The following is a 21,283-nucleotide window of genomic DNA, read 5'->3' as shown; positions in this document are numbered from 1 at the left end:
AAGGCGGTGGCTTCGAGCGCCCGCCCCGGCTCCACCCTCCCTGCCCCGGGCGCGGCCCGCCCACCCGCACCCTCCTCCGCCCGCTAGCCTGCCGCAGCTCGAGCTCCGCGGCCATCCGGAGACCCGCGGCGCGCGGCGACATGGCGGGCGGCCACCGCCTCCTGCTGGAGAACGCGCAGCAAGTGGTGATGGTGTGCGCCCGCGGCGAGCGCTTCCTGGCGCGGGACGCGCTGCACAGCCTGGCCGTGCTGGAGGGCGCCAGCCTGGTGGTGGGCACGTAAGTGGCCGCGCGCTGGGGGGACCGGCTTGGCCCCCTTTCCCTAACTTGTGCGCTCTGGAGGCAACCGGGGAAAAAAAAGCTTTCCGGCATCCAGAGAGCCATTGCAGGCCTGTCTTTTAGGCACCTGTTGCTACCTACCTTGTGTGACAGCTTCCGGTTGCCGTTTGGTGAAAAAACGCTCTCAAGCTGAACCCCACGCCCTCCCTGCCCCCTATCTCCAGATCTTTGGAATCTGCATCTCTGCGGTGGAGTTCTGGGACTTTAAGTTTTTACAAAACACTCTCCAGCCCAACCCCCTTTGTACACTAAAGCTTGAGCACCACGGAAGACGTTCAGATAGTGACGGTTTGGGGTGATAGGAAGTTAAGATTCAGCTACCAAAAAAAGAGGACATTTTCAGTTTTCACTAAGCTTCTGTGCTTCCTGCAATGACGTGAGTAAAAGAACAGGCAAAGTTTGGGAGGGTGAGCCTGCAGTGGGAATGGAGTTTGGATGCCTGTTTGAATTGGAGAGCGCCGCGGCATCGCGATTGCGCAAGATGGGCTCGGCCCTTATCTGAGGCTGCTTAGGGTTGTGTAAGAGTCCAGCTTTTAGGGACTGTGTGTTTTATTTTTAATTAACAAAGTGATAAAAAAAAAACATTCTCAGTGTTATTGCTAAAAATTAGTTAAAAGCATAACAGAACCACACAGAGGTAGGAATCCAGACCTAACTGATGGCCGTACTCTATAGAATCCAGAGGCCCTAGTATCTTGCTCTCCTGTGCACAACCCTCTTTCTTCCTCACTTCATCATCCAAGATGGCTGCTACGCCTCTCCTTCTGGTGTCCACCTTCCAGACAGTAGGAAATAGGATGAGAAAAAAAATCGTTTTGGTTACAATTTAGTCACATGGGCCACACCCGGCTGATGAGAAACCCATAAATGTAGTCTTCATTCTGGGTGGTCATGTGTTCAGCTAAAATTTAGGAATCTAGCACTGTGAGGGAAAGGGAACACTGATCTTAGCAAACAACTGGCAATCTCTACACATGATTTGGCTTTTTGCCTTGCATGTGGCTAGAGTCTTTTTTTTTTTTTCAAAGACACAGATGCAAGTAGGAAATACAACAAATGTTGACTGATACCAAAAGACATGGGCAACATATTTTAAATCATTAGTCAGCTTTTCCACAGTATTTCCCCAAACTTTAGTAATTATTTCTTGATTTTTATTCAGGGATGGGTTTATAAAAGCCATTGGTCGGGCTGATGCTATCCAAACACTGTTTTCTGAAGAAACGTTTGAAGAAAGAATTGACTGTTCTGGGAAATGCATCTTGCCAGGTATTAACCTCTTTTTCAGTAAAGCCCTGCATCTGGTTTTAGTAACATAAAGAAGAGTAGCAGCTTGTTTTAAATAGGGTCTCAAAATAATACTAAAATATAATAGCTACTGTGCATTGAATTTCCACTATTGAATGTCTAAGCTGCTTTACAAACATGTTTTCATCTTGAATCCTTATGACTGCCCTGTAAAGTATCATTATCTATATGTTACACATTAGAAAGCTCCAGTTTAGGGATGAAATATCTTACCCAAGATTGCTGGACAGGTAAAGGGCAAGCTGGGAATCAAACTTATTCATTCACTTCACTTCTTCCCACTCACATGCTAGAGAGAAACCAGCTGTGGTGTGTGTAGGTTCAAAGGCTGTTGGAAGAACTTTACTAGTCTATTTCATATGGGAGGCAGATAGGGCAAAGTGCTGTTTCTAATACCAGAATATACTCTAAATTTACAGAGAGTGTGAAACAACACATCTCTAGGCAGAAAAGTGTGTGTGTGTGGGGGGGGATCCTTAGAGATTTCACTGAAGTTTATTTAAATCTTTAATGATTGACAACAAAATCAGTTTGTTAACCATCATCTCCTACATAATGTTCTATAGCTTCATGAAATCATCTGAAGCAAGTTTCACAAATTTTGAGTTCTATACAAAACATAGAGGCTAAAATTTACATTTTAAAAATGTATACTATGTATACCTGATAGAACTTCTACCTTCTGGCTCTTGGGGGTCAGGAACTAAAGTCAGAGTGAAACCTTATGAAAACAAGCAGAAAATAGTAGAAAGCAATCTGAATAGAGATTCTTGATTTTAGTCCAATCAGAACTATTTATTAATGAGACTTTTAATCCACAAGGTATTTAAAATATTCTGGAAAGACACACTTTACTGAGTTAGACCTGGATAAGCAAACAATCCAAATGATTGCTTTATAGTTTCTCTTCAGTTAAGCTACATTTCTTTTTTTTTTTATTAAAAAAATTTTTTTATGTCTATTCATTTTTGAAAGACAGAGACAGAGCACAAGCAGGGTTGGGGCGGAGAGAGAGGGGGACACAGAATCCGAAGCAGGCTCCAGGCTCTGAGCTGTCAGCACAGAGCCTGAGGTGGGGCTCGAACCACAGACTGTGAGATCATGACCTGAGCTGAAGTCGGACACTCAACCGACTGAGCCACCCAGGCGCCCCTACATTTCTTTTTTTGAAGAAAGATTCATATTTCTGATTTCATATTTTTCCTTCTCAAAGTTGGGAGGGATTGTATTCTGTTTTCACACCCACATTATTCCTTGGTGATACAGTCCTTGGTTTTGCTGAACTAATAGCTATGACATCCTGTTTTAAAACAGGATGCTTAGTGAGCATGGGCTTAGTGGGCAGAAGAAGCTGTGTTTCTTTCTTTCTTTTTTTTTTTTAATTTTTTTTTTCAACGTTTTATTTATTTTTGGGACAGAGAGAGACAGAGCATGAACGGGGGAGGGTCAGAGACAGAGGGAGACACAGAATCGGAAACAGGCTCCAGGCTCTGAGCCATCAGCCCAGAGCCTGACGCGGGGCTCGAACTCACGGACTGTGAGATCGTGACCTGGCTGAAGTCGGACGCTTAACCGACTGGCCACCCAGGCGCCCCAGAAGCTGTGTTTCTTTATTGGATATACTCGTCATGCTGAGTCACCCTCCTCCATTAGAGGCTTCTAGACCGGCCATGCAGAGAGGCTTCCTTCCTCTTGGTGGAGGAAACCATACAAATTCTTCTTCCTCCATCATCCTCCAAGATGGCTGACCATCACCTGCTTTCCCAAGAGTGGTTCGAGATAGTCTGCCTACTATCTAAGGGCTTTCTATTTCTCAGATTTAAAAATGATTTGATTTATTGGTTACAGGTTTGGTGGATGCACACACACATCCAGTCTGGGCTGGTGAAAGAGTTCACGAGTTTGCAATGAAGGTAACTGCAATAAATGATGGCAAATCAAAATAAGGCACAATACAGACACATCTTTTTCTAAAGAGTGGATAGGCTATCAAGCTTTGCAACAACATATGTCTACATTTCTTTTTAATGGATATTTTTTACTGACCTGGACTATGGAAAATAAATTACAACAAAACGGACTTATAACTGTCCAAATCTTTATGCTATGCATAGGGCCAGCAATCTTTAGGTATGATAGTTTTCAAAAAATTTTAGCTGTAGAATCCTTATGTATGTATGTATGTATGTATGTATGTGTGTGTGTGTGTGTGTTTTGTTTGTTTGTTTTAGACTCCTTCTTTTAAAACAGAGCTGGGCTGACTTTTTCTTTTTTTTTTTTACTTTTTTTTTCAACGTTTTTTATTTATTTTTGGGACAGAGAGAGACAGAGCATGAACGGGGGAGGGGCAGAGAGAGAGGGAGACACAGAATCGGAAACAGGCTCCAGGCTCTGAGCCATCAGCCCAGAGCCCGACGCGGGGCTCGAACTCACGGACCGCGAGATCGTGACCTGGCTGAAGTCGGACGCTTAACCGACTGCGCCACCCAGGCGCCCCAGGGCTGCCTTTTTCTACTAGTTTCTCCTCTCTTTCCCTTCCCCCATTTCACCTCTCCACCCCTACTAGCCTTTGGAGGGGCTCCAGGAAACAGTTTGAAATTCACCATTCATTGGTTCCAACTTGGAAAAATATATTGCTAATCATAAAAAATAAAATAAGTCTTGTATTTTTTTTCCCTGAAAAATGAGACTTATTAAGAAATATAAGGTGTAGTCTGTGTCACAACTCATTAATTAGCCATAGTCAGCCCTCAAATCCCTGGTTGGAGCCATTTTCACATTGTTTCTTTCTAATAGATTTTATTTTTTAGAGAAGTTTTAGGTTCATGGCAAAATTGAGTGGGAGGTACAAAGATTTCCCATATACATCCTGACCCCATACATGCACAGCCTGCCCCATTATCAACATCCCCCACCAGAGTGGTACCTTTGTTACAATTGATGAGCCTATACTGACGCATCATTATTATGCAGAGTCCATAGTTACTAGTGTTCTCTCATGGTGCTGCATGTTCTATGAGTTTGGACAAATGTGTAATGACACGTAACCACCCTTATAGTATCAGAGTGGTTTCACTGCCCTAAAGTTTCTCTGTGCTCTGCCTATTCATCCCTTTCCCTGCCAACCCCTGAGAGCCAATAGTCACTGATCTTTTTACTGTTTCCTTAGTGTTGCCTTTTCCAGAATATCATATAGTTGGAATCATACAGTATGTAGCCTTTTCAGACTGGCTTCTTTCACTTAACAGTATGCATTTAAGGTTCTTCCATCTCTTTTCTTCACATTGGTTTTTAAGTGTACATCCTAACAGCTAAGAAATTTCTTCAGATACTGTGTACCTTCTTCAACACATAAGAGCTGTTTTTGTTTTGTTTCAGTTTTGCTTTTGAGAGAGAGAGAGAGAGAGAGAGAGAGAGAGAGAGACAGAACCAGCAGGGAAAGAGCAGAGACAGAGGGGGACAGAGGATCCAAAGCAGGCTCTGTGCTGACAGCAGTGAGCCTGATGCAGGGATTGAACTCACAAACCGTGAGATCATGACCTGAGCCGAAGTTGGACGCCTAACCGACTGAGCCACCCAGGCGCCCCACACACTAGAGCTGTTTTTAAGACTTCTTTATTAAATCACAGAATTTCAGAGCCAAAAAAACAATCCTAGAGATTTGCAGTCCAAACATCTCATTACATAGATGGGGAACGTGAGGCCCAGAAAAGGGATGGCTGTTGAATGAGTTCACCAGCTCGCCATGGCAGAACCCAGACGAAAAACTCTGACAGGGGGATCCCAGGTTGGCATACTTTGTTTGCACCACACTTCTTGCTGCCTAGAGTAACTGGAGCCCCGTGGGATCCCAGGAAGAGCTTCTCTGCTTGAGTCACAGAGGTCAGGCCCCAAACTCTAGTGGCCAGATACTGAGAGGTGGAAACCCCCCTGGGTCTCTTTAGTAGATGTTTGGAATAGCTGCAGTGGGGTTCCCAAATTGTCTAAGCTTTGTTTTCTCATCCATAGGTGCTACGGATAGATAGAGTCTTAGCTGGCACACATTGGGGCCAACTGGGTTATTAAAATACTGAAATACTCGTGGGCTGGTTGGTAAATTGTTGCTGCTGCCTGAGATTGGAAGTGCTCCCCACCACATCTCCCATTTCTGCCACCCCAGTCTTTCCTGAGGTACCCATGTTCCTTCGCCCCCCCCATCACCCTGGCAGAGTAGGGGCTTCCACGGCTATGTGTCCCAGCATCCTTTCCCATCTGCTGGTGTCCCTGACATATCAGTTGTTAAATCATTTTGAATATCACCCCTGGAGGTAGGCTCTGTGGACCTGCCTGCAACCTCGTGCCTGTGCCCGGCCTAAGGGTGAGCCCTGTGTTCAGTTGGCAGGAGCCACGTACATGGAAATTCACCAGGCTGGAGGAGGCATCAACTTCACTGTGGAGCACACGCGCCAAGCCTCGGAGGAGGAGTTATTCTGCTCCTTTCAGCAGCGGTTGCAGTGCATGATGAGGGCGGGGACCACACTGGTGGAGTGCAAGAGCGGATACGGCCTCAACCTGGAGACGGAGCTCAAGATGCTGCGTGTGATTGAGCGCGCTCGGCGCCAGGGGCCCATCAGCATCTCCGCCACTTACTGCGGGGCTCACTCAGTGCCAAAGTAACCTCAACCTGGGGCACCCAGCTTTGATTTGGGGCATTGACAACAGAGAAGGAAGGGGGCAGGTGGTGCCTAAGTGGGGATACATTCTCCTGGGAGTGGAGGTGAATCCACGCTTTAGTTCTTGCAGAAGAGTCCGGTAGAAGCCATTAGAGAGGTGTTCTGATTCTAATAGACATCTCATGCTGGTGGTTTTAGGAAGGTGATCCCCACCGGACCTATCAGTTTGCTAGTCCCTTAATGATGAAGGAGGAAGAGATGTTCAAAACTCTTTCGGTTAACAAAAAGCAATGCCCCCCCCCCCCATATAGATCCTTTAAAATGACAGATGCTACTTTAAATAGTTGCCTGTGACAGCATAATCACACATTAGAGATTCAGAGAAACACTCTGTAGGAGATAGATCACATCTGTAAGGCAAGAAGACTCAGAATGGTTTTTAATTTTGTTCATCTGTTTACTTGTTTAGCACCAAACATGTTTGTTTTCTTGTTGTAAATGTTTTTCTAGCTTTCCCTTTATCCAAAAAGTTTCTCCTATATGGCTTTACTGTAGAGAATTATGTCCCTTTCTGCCTTTGTACTTTATCTGTCCTGAAATTTCTAGACCCAAAAGCCCGCAGTTCTAGAACTAAAAGGTCCAAAGAAATCCAGAACTTAACAATTAACGGGGCAAAGTCTTAGTGCAGTTTTGAGTTTTGATAATGTAGATACAGAAGTGCCACAAGCTTACCTAAATTCTTTGAAAGTTTAATAATTTATATATTTTTACATTTATTCACTTTTGTGTATTTGAAAAATAAGTTTAATGTGAATTTTTGGTTTATCATTTTTAATCAGAGAAAATTTAAAAATTAACATTAAATTTATTATTTAAAATTCACAGAGCTAATTAAGTTGAAACATAAATACTTAATATTTCCAATGATGTTTTTGTATGTGTTTAGCATTTCTACTTCTGAGATTATTATTAAAGCTTAAAACTGCACTAAAACTTTTGGGACATCTGTCTACAGAAAATGGATTTTTTATTTTTCCCCAAATGGAACCTAAGGTGGATGAAAGGCAGTGTAACATGGTAGAGAAGTCTCAGGCTTTGGAGCCATACCAGACCTGGGTTTGAATCCAGCTTGGCTACTTTCCCACTGGGTGATTTTGAGGGCATCACTTAACTCTTTTGAACATTGGTAAAGCAGTGAGAGAACACACTCTCTATATGATTGTCTTGAGAATTGGAAACAGTATATGTAAGTGCCTGTCTCCTCATGGTCCACCTCTGTCTTCCTACCAAAATGGTTTTTGTGGAACAAGAGACTTTTATGTTCCAAATATAGGGCTAAAGTGTAAAAACTTTTTAAATGTTTTTTTATTCACTTTTGAGAGACAGAGAGTGAGCAGGGGAGGGGCAGAGAGAGAGGGAGACACAGAATCTGAATCAGGCTCCAGGCTCTGAGCTGTCAGCACAGAGCCCGATAAGGGGCTCGAACCCACAGACTGTGAGATGATGACCTGAGCCAAAGTCGGACGCTTAACCAACTAAGCCACCCAGGTGCCCCATATAGTGCTAAAGTTTTACAGAATGTTCTCCATCTGCTAATGAGTCTCTGAGGGCTACATCTTGATCCCCAAAGATACATACAGCCTGAGCCTCAGAGTATGCCAAATGACGGCTAAATAGCATGTCCAAAGTTGTGTAGCCAGCAAATAGTAGAGCTCTGTGTCCGTCTGACTTCAGAAGCCCAGCCCTGTCTAATACATAACTATTTCAGAATCTTAGAATTTCAGGGCCTCTCATGATCCTCTTTCCTCGTGGTTCCAAATGGTGAGATAGGAAGCCTTAGGCTGATGCTTCTAGAAATAGTGTGGAAGAAGAAAATGGCAGAGTGATTGCTAGGGCCCAGGTAGGGGGCCCTGCAGTTGGTTGTCAGGGAAGCCTCCAGGATGCTCTCTAAGTGTCTTTGAAAAGAGTGTTTAGTTTCTCAGGCAGGGAGCCTTGCTGGCATTCTCAAAGGCAACATGGCTGAACCAGAATGGATGAGCCATTTGAGTCTCTGTGTCCAGGGTCTGTGTATACAGAAATCTTGTCAATATCCCTGCTATGGCCCAATTGTTAAGACTCCTGAGTTATTGCTTTAGTTATTTCTCTATCTATCTTAGGGTCATTTGCCTACAGTTTGTCAGGTTCTTCAAGTGCCAGAAAAGCCTTTCTTCAATTAAAAAAAATTGTTTTTCCCATGTAACCTCATTTTCTTCCCTCAGAGGAAAGACTGCTACAGAAGCTGCTGATGAAATCATCAATAACCACCTCCCAAAGCTGAAGGAGCTTGGCAGCCGTGGGGAAATACATGTGGACAACATAGATGTGTTCTGTGAGAAAGGCGTCTTTGATCTCAATTCCACCAGAAGGATTCTTCAAAGTGGAAAAGATCTAGGATTACAGATTAACTTTCATGGGGATGAACTCCATCCTATGAAGGCTGCTGAGGTGTGGTTGACCTTTAGCTTTTCCTTTGTCAAGACTCGTGCGGTGGAAAACTTCCTTAGTTTGTTCAGAGTTAGGAATAGCCTCTCGAAAAGATAGAGAATGGGAGAACTCGTTTGAACAATGCGAGGGCTGGTCTGGTTGAGACTTGGAATCACTGACCTCTATTAGAAATTTACTTTTTTGCCGGCCATTTACTTTTATTATCACCTGCTGGTGGTATTAGTAGGAAGAGAAGTACCTTTGTGATCTTGTTTATCAAATTCAGAACATAGCTTGGTTGGAACACAAAGCTACACTGACAGAGTCTACTAAGTTCACATGTGGCTTCCAGGGGTTTTCTGTGGCAGCCTCCAGGTGAATGTTGGTGGAGTGCCCCATCAGTAGTCACCGGATGATTTTCTGACCTGCATGTCTTGCTCAGATTCATTTATTCATGCTTTTAACAAATATTTGAGTGTGTGTCAGGCACTGTCCTAGGCATTGAGAATTCAGCAGTGAATAAAACAGACAAAATTCCCTCAGTTGTGAATCTAGATGTCACTCCTCTAAACCCTGGAGCAAAATAAATAACTGCCGTTGGGACAAAAACACAGATGTGGATACTCCACATGTGTCTAAACGACAGCACATGTAATGTGATCTCTTAATATCACTTCCAAATCTTGTCCCATGTTTCCTGCCCAGTGGATGACCCCATTTACCTGTGTATTGCCTAAGCCAAAAACTTGGACATCACTTGGTCTCCTCCCCACCTTACCTGTCACATTTCAACCAATCTGCAAAAGCTCCCAGTGTATTTCCTGAATATCTCTCGGTTTACTTCTCTTAACCCTACTGCCTAGTTCAAACCACCATCAGCTCTCAGCTCCTGCAACAGCTTTTCTCCTTGTATCCACACTTCCTGCACTTCAATTCATTCCTTTAATCCATTCCCTACAGTGCATCGTATTTTCCTCTCTGTTGCTGAAAACCCCTGCAAGGCTCACCAGTGCTGGCAGGATGAATCCCAAACTCAGCACATGTAGACTTACCAGATCCAGCTCTCGCTCACCTCCCATCTTCCTCTTTCTCTGCCCTGTTTACCATGAGCCAACCACAGTAAATAGTTTTAGTATACCTAATACCCCATGCCTCTGGATATGCTTTCTCTAATCTGAGTGTCCTTTGTCTGGCTCACTCTAACTCCCTTCCATGTTTCATCTTAGCTACCACTTCTCTGGGACCCTTCCCAGAGCTCTCCAAGAATGGGTTATAGTCCCTCCCTATGCTTGTCCCACTGTGTTCAAATTGCCTCTGTGATCCCTACTGGACCGTAAACACGCTGAGGACTGTACCCACACCTTCACAGCCCTATCCCTGGGGGTTAGCACAATACCTGGCATACAGATGGCCTTTAGAGAGTAAATATTTGTTGAATGTTGAATGAATGTGAACTAGGTGGTCAGCAAGATACTCTTGGTCATAGAGAGTGACTGGCCAGTTAAATCAATAGAGGTCAGTATCCAGGATGAACAAATCAAGTTTGGAAAAGTGAAGGTGATTCCAAGGTTGGAAAGAAACTTCCCCTGGGGAGCAAAGTCTGTCTATGGAACATTGGACTCTCCAGAAGCCCAAACCAAAAGGCTATTAGACCTGAGCTCCTACTGATGTGGGGCCAGCTCTTTCCTGCCCTGGTGTGGGCATCGCTGCCTCCCTGGGCCATGGTGTAATGTCAAAAATTAGTCTACTTTCCTTGCCTTGGAGTGCTTACCATATCACCTTTCAGACTGGGTCAGTGTGTATGTGTGTGTGTGTGTGGGGGGGGGGTATGTCAACCCGAGAAGAAACCCACTTAAATGCCATGTTCTCATTATTACTATAAGATTACCTCCTCTTGGTATTCCTCTGACAATCAAGCCCAGACTTTTCACCTGGAGAGACATCAAGCTCAAGTAGATATTCCCGAATTATACATACAATTCCATTTTTAAAGTTTGTTTTCTTAATCGATCTCTTTTCACTGAGTGCAATGCAATCAATATACCTTTCTTTATGGTGTTTTTATGATGCTAGAAGAATCAGATTTTATTACCAATGTCACTCAATGTTCTATTCTGATCCATAAGATTCATGAAGTTTTCTTTTTTTAGCAAATACCTAAAGAATATCAGTAAGCCCTTATATTTAAGAATAGTTTTTAAAGTAGCACACTAGCTCATTTTCAAGTGAATGTCCTTGACAGAGCCTTTACCCATTTGGGGGCTTCTGTTTTCAAGAGGCAGTTGCCAAGAAATTTTCATAATAGGGTGCTGTTTATTTTTGCAGGGAAAGCAATGTTCTGGCACTTTGTTGATTATTGTTTTTGGTGGTGAAACCTTTCTCTCTCTGCCCATTCTGCTTAGCTGGGAGCTGAGCTGGGAGCTCAGGCGATCAGTCACCTGGAAGAAGTGAGCGATGAAGGCATCGCTGCCATGGCAACGGCCAGGAGCTCTGCTGTCCTCCTGCCCACCACCGCCTACATGCTGAGGTGAGCTGCCCGTGCAAGCTGTGAGGATGCAGACCGAGATGCCTAAATAGTATTTCATTGTCCTTCCAAATTCCTGAAAAATGCAGATCAGGAAAACTGAGCCCATGGGAGATGCCAATTCTGGAGTCATGTACAGAGATGCATTATTCTGAGGAAAGAGCTTGGGCCCAAATGGCGTTTAAGTGGTGGGATTATTGGGAAGAGTGGAGCTTTCTCATTCTTTTTTTCCCTCCTTTTTGGGATTTTCCAATTAAAAATCATGCATCACTTCTATCATTAGAAAACAATGTAATGGACTTTCTACTTAAAAAAACATGCATAAGATGTTAGAGATATTTAACAATATTCAGAATCTGAAGGAGCTGTTTTCTAAGAGGATGCAAGTAAGTACCACAATCTTCACAAATCCTGGAGGTGGGAGGAAAGAGGAGATGTCTAAGTATATTTTGTGAAATCTTCCCAGGAATTTTGCTGTTTGCCCTCTATGGATTGAATGCACCTAGTCCATAGTTCATCTTCATAACTGCCGTTTCGGACATTGGACCATGTCTGGAGGCAGTTTGGGTTGTCATGACTAGGGGGCGCTGCTGGCATCTAGTGAGTAGAGGCCAGGGATGCACCTAAACATCCCCACAGTGCACAGAGCAGCCTCCCACCACAGAAAGTTGTCCTGCCCAAGAATTACGCAGCCACAATATGAACTGTGCCGGGATTGGGACACTCTGCCTTAGCGATTGAAAAGCCAGGCTTTGAGTAACCTTTATAAGAGAGAAGAAAGGAATATTGCAGTGCTTTTCTCAAATACAGTATGATCTATACACATATGTATAATATTATACATTTCTCTTATTATTACTATTCTCTTAATGTAAAGAGTAGACATAATGTAGATTACGACCAGGAAATATCAATCAGTAACCGTCCTTGGTATCTTGGCATTTACAGCAAGTCTCAGCAATCATCAACTGAAGTCATCAATCAATACTTAATCTGGTTAATTTTCCATCAACCAAGGAACACTTTCACTTTGAATCTCTTAAGATGGAGCAAAACTCTGACACTTGAAGTATGAAGGGCAGCTCAGCAATAAAAGTCAGAACTTTGTCCCGCTGCCAGAGGGGGCTGCCATCTGTGGTCACCGCAAGATGGGTTGGTCACGCAGTTTGGACAACAGGAAGAATCACAGACAAGGCCACACTTTTCTCTCTGGCTTCTCTGTTCTGGAATTTTTCTGATCTCTCCAACAGGAGCAATTTGCAGGGCTCCCTGTCATGCCCTGAATTCTCCCTCCTTTTTTTTCCTCTCTATATGCTTATTTATTTTGAGGGAGAGAGAGAGAGAGAGAGAGAGAGAGAGAGAGAGAGAGAGAGCACAAGTCGGGGGAGGAGGGTGGAGAGAGAGGGGGATGCCATAATTCTCTCTCTTTTTTTCTCTCCAAATGTTTATTTTTGAGAGAGAGGGAGGGGGTGGGGAGAGAATGTGCACAAGCGGGATAGGGGCAGAGAGACATGGGGACAGAGGATCTGAAGTGGGCTCTGTGCTGACAGCAGAGAGCTTGATGTGAGGCTTGAACTCATAAGCCATGAGATCACGAACTGAACCGAGGTCAGACGCTCAACCAACTGAGCCACCCTGGTGCCCCTGCCCTGAATTCTCTTGACTCTCATTTCCAGAGTAACAGTTGCCTTATGCTACTCAAGGACTTGCTGTAATCATTATTTTATGCATCTTTGTGTGTACTGTTTAAATTTATTCCGGAAACATTCACCTTAGTTTTTCTGGCACTCCCTTGAGACTTCTACAGCTTCACTTTTGCTTTTTCTTTTTTTCTTTTTTTACCTCCTGAAGTATTTCTGGAAGGGGAGGGGAGGCCATCAGAATGAACCGTGGGGAAATTTTAAGCTCTACCTTTCCTCACCCTTATCTCTGCTTCACCCACCTCCTCTCATATATTATCCTAGTTGAGGAACATTATCTCAGGTCATCCTGCAAATTGTCAGTCATAGACTGTGAATGTTTCAAGGACCTCAGTCTTGGCCTGTAAAACCTGTAGACTCTCAGCACAACCGATTTTATCTGTCTTCCTCCCCCCGACACTGTGAGCCTGAGTAAACACTAGCGTAGAGTCTGATAGCTCAAGACTGCATCCCTAGGATGACCCGTGCCCCTTATAGTGCCTGCCTGAGAAAGCCCAACCTGACAGGGGAATTAAGTGTTTGTTCCAACAAAACCAGGCGACAGGCAGCTGGACCCCTGGACTTCCTCTTAGAGCAGTAACTTTACAAAGCTTGCAATTGTAAATTCTTTCTCTGCTCCTTTTTTTTTTAATTAAAAAAATTTTTTTAAATCTTTATTTATTTTTGAGAGAGAGAGAGAGAGACAGAGAGACAGAGAGAGAGAGAGACAGAGCAGCAGGGAGGAACAGAGAGAGAGGCAGACACAGAATCCAAAGTAGGCTCCAGGCTCCGAGCTGTCAGTACAGAGCCCGATGCGGGGCTCAAACTCACCAACCGTGAGATCATGACTTGAGCCGAAGTCGGACGCTCATCTGACTGAGCCATGCAGGTGCCCCTTTCTCTGCTCCTTTGAGATATAAATCTTCCACCACCCAAGCAGGATTGTCTCCTCAAGGACCTTAGAGCCCTCTCTTCAAAAGGCAAACATTCAAGAAGACAACTCTGTCCCTAGTTCCCAGCCTGGTGGGTACACTGCACCAGCTTACACCCCTGCCTCTTTTTGTAAAGGTAGTGAAGTTTGTTTCTCCTCCAGAGAACAAACCAGTGCCAGTGAACACACGCAGATCGTACTGGCCCATCTCTCATGCTTTTAGAAAATTTTCACTTCCCTGGCTCTACTCAACTCCCTCTGCCCCTTTTTCCTACTGATCTCCTCGTTCTTTCTTAAAACACCCAGTTAGCACTGCACAGATCAAAACAGTCCAGTCCACATGGGACTCTTTTCCCTTCTGCAATCGTTATTACTGAATACAGTTTGTCTTCAGCATTTTAACTAGTGTTTGGCTCTGTTTATCTCTGACATAACTTTTGAGTCATGTCTTAAAGAATAAATAATATTGTGCCAAGGAGGTCAGGGAGACATGCACCCTAGGAAGAAGCACAAATATTTTACATATTAGATTCTTGGGCCTTCAGGATTTTAAAGGGCCACAAAAAATGTTTGAGACCCTTCTCCCCACCCCCTGCCCAAGGAGGGAGAGAAATATGAATAAAAAATTGCAAAATTGAAGTTAATAGAAATAACATTTTTTAAAACTTCATTGTTTATATTTGGGAGTCAAAAAAAAGTTTGTTACATTTGAAAAAATTTAAGTTGTATTTTTCTTCCTTAGCAGGAATCTCTGGATGTATATAAAGATTGCCAAAATAGGGGCACCTGGTGGCTCAGTTTAAGTGCCGCCTCTTGATCTCAGCTCAGGTCACGATCTCAGGGGTTCGTGAATTCGATCCCCATATAGCGGCTCTGTGCTAACAGCGTGGAGGCTGGTTGGGATTCTCTCTCTTTGCCCCTCCCCTGCTTGCATGCATGTGTGCTCCCTCTCTCTCTCTCTCTCTCTCTCTCTCTCTCTCTCGTGAATAAACATTAAAAAAATTGGCAAAATGAACACTCCCAAATTAAAGAAGTTAATCATAGCCAAGTCATTTCAAAAGCAGAATGATAAAAGTCAGAAGTCCTAGGCTTCCACATCACCATTAATCACTTAACCTTGAGTTTCTGTTTCTTCTTCCAGAACACAAAGGGGTTGGATATCTTAAGTCTGCTTCCATTCTGAACATCTAGTCTGCAGAAGCTCCACTTCCAGAGACTGACATCTTTTTTTTTTTTTTTTTTTTTCTTTTTCCCCCTTGTCTTAGACTGAAGCAACCTCGGGCTAGGAAGATGTTAGATGAAGGGGTAATCGTTGCTCTGGGCAGTGATTTCAACCCTAACGCATATTGCCTTTCAATGGTAATTATTTTTAATGTGCCTTTCTGAGCAGAGAATCAGTCTTCCACCAAGTGTGTAAATAATTTAAAACTAGTTCACTAACTGCTAAAATGTTCCAAAGATCTAAAAAATATTTTCCTGTGAAACAAGAAAAAAAGCGTAGATGACAGAATAATTGGATATTTCTGCCCCACATGAATGCCTCCAGGCGTAGAGAGGGGAGAGAAAGTTCTACCTGCATAATTTTTTGATTCTGCCTTGGGCGTTGTGGTTTGGCAATAGCTTATTCCTGTCTTGGAGGTTAGCACAAGCTCAAAGAAGTTTTAGTGAGTGAGTGTGGAGGGGAGCTTAGTGGTCTTGAAAAGTTGTGAATAAATACTCCATACGTGGCGGAGGTGGGAGTGGGAAATATGTATTAATAAAGGGATCTTCTCCAAAGCATAAGAATCTTTACATGTGAATTATAACTTTTCTCATACTAGTTTAGCCAGTTCCTCCTATATATTTAATTTCCATTATTGGTTGTGCTGCGTTGAGAAATGTCCAAGTACAAGTTGCCATTTTGTTACTTTCCTCTAACGCTGTTCTTTCTTGCCTTAGCCAATGGTCATGCATCTGGCCTGTGTGAACATGAGAATGTCCATGCCTGAGGCCTTGGCGGCTGCCACTATCAATGCAGCTTATGCGCTGGGAAAATCTCACACACATGGATCTCTGGAAGTTGGTAAGCAGGGAGATCTCATTATCATCAATTCGTCCAGGTGAGTGCTCTCCCAACTGAACTAGTTTCTTTTATGCCCGTTGTAATATATAGACTGGGATTAAATGCCTTTTCTGCTAATTATTAGCATCAGGCTCTGTGTAGGCTCGGATGCCCCCCAATCTCCTTTATCATCATCCCTTTCTAACCAGAAAGTCTGCCTACAGATCCTAAACCGCACAGAGAAGACCAGATTGTCTAGTGTTTTCATCTGTCTTACATCTTTCATAGATCTTCAGGTTTTTGTTCTGTTGACCTGGACTTGGGACTTGTGCCCCCCAGCACAAGTTTTTCTGCTGGAGTTCTGACCGATGCTTGTGCTGGGCACGCATGTCCCAACTCTGGCTCGTCACCCTGGTTCTGATTCATTACCTCTCTGGCGTCTTCTCGCTCCTACCAGATCCCCAAAGGCTTAAGTTTTCCTGCCCCTGGTTACTCACCCACAGCCTGCTGCTAATTGGGCCCCCAGTGTGACAACTTAGTCTTACTTTTCTGTCTTAAAGTTGTTAATCCTATGGCTCCTTGACCCTAGCCAGCTTATTGCAGTCCTTGGACTTCGTGTTCGACAGAAGAACGAGGCTCTGTAATTCTACTCCTCACTCTCTCTATTGAAAATGATACTGATGTTACTTTTTGTACATCACTTAATAGGATCAAATATGTTAAGATCAAATACTTAAATAACATCATTAAATCGTATTTAAGTCGTAGACCAGTTATCATGTAATCTATTTTTTTTAAAAGCCCAAATATCAATGACAAAGTATGAAGAAATTTTGAGAGAATGTATTTTTAAATTAGCATTTATTGACAAAGGGATAATTTTGGCTTGTATACATTAAAGTACGTTTGATTTCTTTCTAGATGGGAGCATTTGATTTACCAGTTTGGAGGCCATCACGAATTAATTGAATATGTTATAGCTAAAGGAAAAGTCATCTACAAAAAATGAAAGATCTGAAAGGAAAGAGAAGACTCTTCGACTGTATAAGCCAATGCAGTTGTAGTAAAAGTTAAAATACCATAGTAATTTACCAGGGTGATGTCAGATATATTTCAGTGCTTTGTTAATCCACTTGAAAAAACCAAGAGATAAATTTATTTTCTTTTAACATGTGTACCTGGACATACAAATAGGTAAATCAATTGGATCATAATCTTATAACATTAAATCATCTCACAGAGATTTGTTACAAATATTTTGAAGATTAATATGATGGAGTATCACCAAAATGCCTTTGTGGGGAAAGCAGATTGGCAATTAGGTAGACATGGCTTGGAAATCCCATTTTATTTCTGCTTTTCAAGTTTCAGTTTTTAAACTACATTTAGTGAAAATTAGGGGATGATGAGAAATCCAAGTGATATGCCCCAAACTAAGCACGTGTAGCCTTCTATAATAGGCTAGTCCTGGGGCGCCTGGGTGGCTCAGTCGGTTGAGCGTCCGACTTCGGCTCAGGTCATGATCTCGCGGTCCGTGAGTTCGAGCCCCGCGTCGGGCTCTGTGCTGACCGCTCAGAGCCTGGAGCCTGTTTCAGATTCTGTGTCTCCCTCTCTCTCTGACCCTCCCCCGTTCATGCTCTGTCTCTCTCTGTCTCAAAAATAAATAAACGTTAAAAAAATTAAAAAAAAAATAGGCTAGTCCTTTCCCCACATAGTTTGTCTTTACAGATGTTCTTTGAATGAATTAGTGTCTCCTATGGGAGGGTGTCCCTATATTTCTAATTTCTTCTCAATTCTAACAATAGAGCTGCACAACAGATTTCAAGACTTGTCATTTTATACATGGGTACAGGGGCCTTCCTCGAAAGGATGCATTTTGACCAAATCTATTAATGTGATTTTTAAAAGTCATTTTTAAGTCTTTGATTGTTCACATTACAAATGTGTAACAAAATTTTTGTAGCTCTCAATAAATTTTGTAGTCACTATTATTGTTGTTTCCAGCCCTGGAAGTAGATCAGTGGTATTATCTATTGCAGCTATTTGGGAGATGAACAAATTACATAATTACACATAAAGAAATAGTGGATGACTATATAAATCGGTGTTTCTAAAGCCCTATGAGTTTACTTGAAATATTTTAATTTTTTAATTTATTTTAATTTTTTTTTTTTTTTTTATTTTACCGAGAGTGCACCAGTGCGCACGCCCCACCCCGCGCCCCCCCCCCCCCCCCCCGGGCAGAGGAGGAGAGAGAGAATCTCAAGCAGGCTGAGATTCAAGCACCCCTCGAGCACGGGCTCAGTGTGGAGTCTGACACAGGCTCCATCCCACAACCCTGAGATCATGGCTTGAGTTGAAATCAAGAGTCAAATGCTCAACCGACTGAGCCACCCAGGTGCCCCAACTTGAAATCTTTTTAAATGTTTGATCATCCTTATAATCACAACTGCATTATTAAACTTTGTCCTATTTATGAATAAATGATTTGAGAAGTAAATGTTAACCAAATTATCACCCATTTCAGGTTAATAAAGCCTGAATCGATGAGGCTTTACTGTATTCCATATATATTGAACCAAAATACCCCTTGTTGGGAGGTTACGGGTAACATTGCACATTACTGTCACTACCTGATAGCATGGGGTCTTTGGAGCATTGTCCTTCATATGCTTGGTGAAGGAGTTTGAGGAGGTGTGGGAGATGGATGGTTGCTGTGGGTGATGCCTCCCCAATGACCAAGCACCTGCTCAGCAGTCGGAGTTTGGGATGCAGGCGATAGATATAAAGGCCAAAACTAAAGACTAGGTGTGTTTAGCACAGAAGTATATCTTTACGCCTATGGAATAAGAAGGAGAAGTGCACCCTATTTTCCCTCTAGGAGGCATTCACTTTAAACAAATAGCATTAATGTCTTTTTAAAATGAAAGAGAAGAGGATACCCACCCGGAACCGCCTTAGTCCTCCCAGGCCAGTGTCCTGTAAGCCCTAACAACTTGGGATCCTGCTAGAAATGAGAACTTTGGCTTCCCTCCAGACCTACTGAATCAGGATCTGTGTCTTAACCAGCCCCCAGGTTATTTGTACGGTAATTAAGTTCTGAAAAGTACTGCAGTCTAGACCCCTAGCGACCCTGGCTTTCACACTGTGCCTCAAAACACAGTTTGCTTTTGCTGTTCCAGGCCTTGCATCACTGTTCCCTCTGCCTGGACTGCTTTCCCTCACTTCTCTATGTGGTAAATCTAGTCCCTCCACACCCCCACCATGCACCCATCCTCCATGATAGATTTAATAGCATTGTGGTTTTAACTGTCTTTCCCTTTAGAATGTTAACAGAGGGCAGGGACCTCATCGTGCCCCAGGATCTAGTATGGTGACTGGTTCATAGCAGGTGATCAAGAAATGAATTAATGAACGGCTACACAAACATACTGATAGTCACAGTGAAAGTGACTTATTAAAACATACTAAGTAGACCACCCCAGGAAGGCAGTGATAAGGAAAATGTTCTGTGAATTGGAAAGAACATATGAATTCCTTAAGTTAATGCCAAAGAATGATGCTCATGGAGGAGTAAATTGTAAAAGTAAACCCAAAGAAACAGTTCCATGGTTGGGTGGGGAGCTGGGCTGCCATGTTTACCTTTGGGGGTTGGAAGGATGTTGATGAGAAAGAAAGGCTCCAAGACGGAACATTATGAAGTGTTCAGAAGATAGGTGATGAGCTCTCATAGAGCAGAGTGCTCGTGGGGAGCTAGGGCTGGCTCAGATTTCACAGGGCTTTGAATGTCACCTTCACTAGGAGGAACCTCATTCTTAAAGTCAGGAAAAGCCCCTGAGAATCTTTGAACAAGTTAGGACCAGGACAAGAATATTATAGAAAAAATTAATCTGGTTTTAGTGTACATAGTAGGCACTCAAACATTTGTTGTATGCGTGGACTCTGGCAAGACACCTTGAACAAGTCCTTTTGGTGGATAGAGTAGGAGGTATCGGGGCTAGAAGTGGAAAGCTCTTGCAGTGGCACAGAAAGATGTCAAGATGCCTGCTCTGTGCTCCACGCTGGGCTAGACCAATGTTTCTTTTCTCAGCCTTTTAAAACTATCAGGCCACCCCCCGAAATTAGATTTCTCCCTAAGGAGTAAGATTTCGTCAGATAGGGCTGAGCTTGGAAGACCATAAACCCTCATAATATATAAGTTCTTTTGCATCTCAAGAACCAATTTTTGCCTCATCGTGCACAATTTCACCCCCACTGAATTGAGGGTGCACACACCAAATGCCGTGGGAGACAGGAGACAACATGGTATGCTGGAGGGCACACACATCTGGGACTTAACATCTGGGCTTTGATTTCTTCTTGAACTCTTCATCTGTAGAGGTTGGATTCCCTCCATCTCTGAAATTCTGATTCTAGACTGGGCCCTGCCTTCAGGGAATTTACAACCCAATTAGGGCAGTAAGACTGACATTAAAGAGTAGAATCAAAGCCAAAGTGTATTAAGAGTCGATTCTTCTAAAAGGAACTTGTGAAACACAATACTTTTAAAATTTAAACTGGTTTTGCCAGATATCCCCCCTACCCCCAAAGCATGAGCATCTGGGTCTTTATTACAGTAAACAGTAAAAGGATAAATTCAATGCCAGCCCCTGAGAGAGATTTTTTTTCTGATGGGAAGTTATTCTGAAATATGAAGGCACATGTTTTCCAAGTGATTCTACTGCAGCTACTGCAGGAATCAAGAGCCTGGCACCCAACTGGTAGAAACCAGCAATGAGCCATCCGTGCTTGCTTACTCACCCTCCACATCTGAGGTGTTCTGTGCTGGTAGAGTTTTGCTTCCCCTACCATACATTAGCATGAGTTCTCATGCTCTCAATGACCTAGCATCTACTTACTTCCTAACCTTTCCATCTTGCTGCTTGCACAGTGCTATTGTTTGTTTAATCCTCTGGCCACTGCCTACCTAAGCTATAAGCTGTGAGGGCAAAGACCAGGGCCATCTTGGTCACCCTTTGTTTAATGATTGAAATTGACCAAACGTAGAATTGGTTTCTTGGCATAAATGTCTTCTGACGTTGATGTTCAGCTTACATTTCTTCTTTTTCCTCCCTTCTCCCTCTGACTGCCGTCACTCAAAACATAGTTCAGTTACCTCTTCCAGGAAGCCTCCCTGATGATCCAAAGGTGTTGTGGTTATTGTACTTTCCTCTAGGACACACACTTGGCACATTAATTGGCCTTTCATGTCCCCAACTAGATGGAAAGTCTTCGAATAAAGGACTACATGTGATATTGATGTACCTTAGCCCTAGTACAGCACCTTAGAAATAGTAGCTGAGGTAGGG

The 21,283-nt window shown here is 43.2% G+C and overlaps 1 protein-coding gene across 1 annotated transcript; it reads left to right on the top strand.

Moving 5' to 3' along the window:
• The first annotated feature begins 61 nt into the window (after positions 1 to 61).
• Positions 62 to 17,178, top strand: AMDHD1 (amidohydrolase domain containing 1). The gene is made up of 9 exons (XM_040491169.1): positions 62 to 277; positions 1,500 to 1,606; positions 3,494 to 3,558; positions 6,020 to 6,297; positions 8,556 to 8,781; positions 11,163 to 11,287; positions 15,160 to 15,253; positions 15,833 to 15,993; positions 16,857 to 17,178. The coding sequence occupies exons 1-9, from the start codon at positions 141 to 143 to the stop codon at positions 16,942 to 16,944; spliced, it is 1,281 nt and encodes a 426-aa protein (XP_040347103.1). The 5' UTR covers positions 62 to 140; the 3' UTR covers positions 16,945 to 17,178.
• Positions 17,179 to 21,283: the final 4,105 nt, after the last annotated feature.

Source organism: Herpailurus yagouaroundi, unplaced genomic scaffold (assembly GCF_014898765.1).
Source record: "Herpailurus yagouaroundi ecotype Mexico unplaced genomic scaffold, PumYag 182, whole genome shotgun sequence".
Classification (NCBI taxonomy): domain Eukaryota; kingdom Metazoa; phylum Chordata; class Mammalia; order Carnivora; family Felidae; genus Herpailurus; species Herpailurus yagouaroundi.
This window is presented reverse-complemented; position numbering and strand designations above follow the sequence as displayed.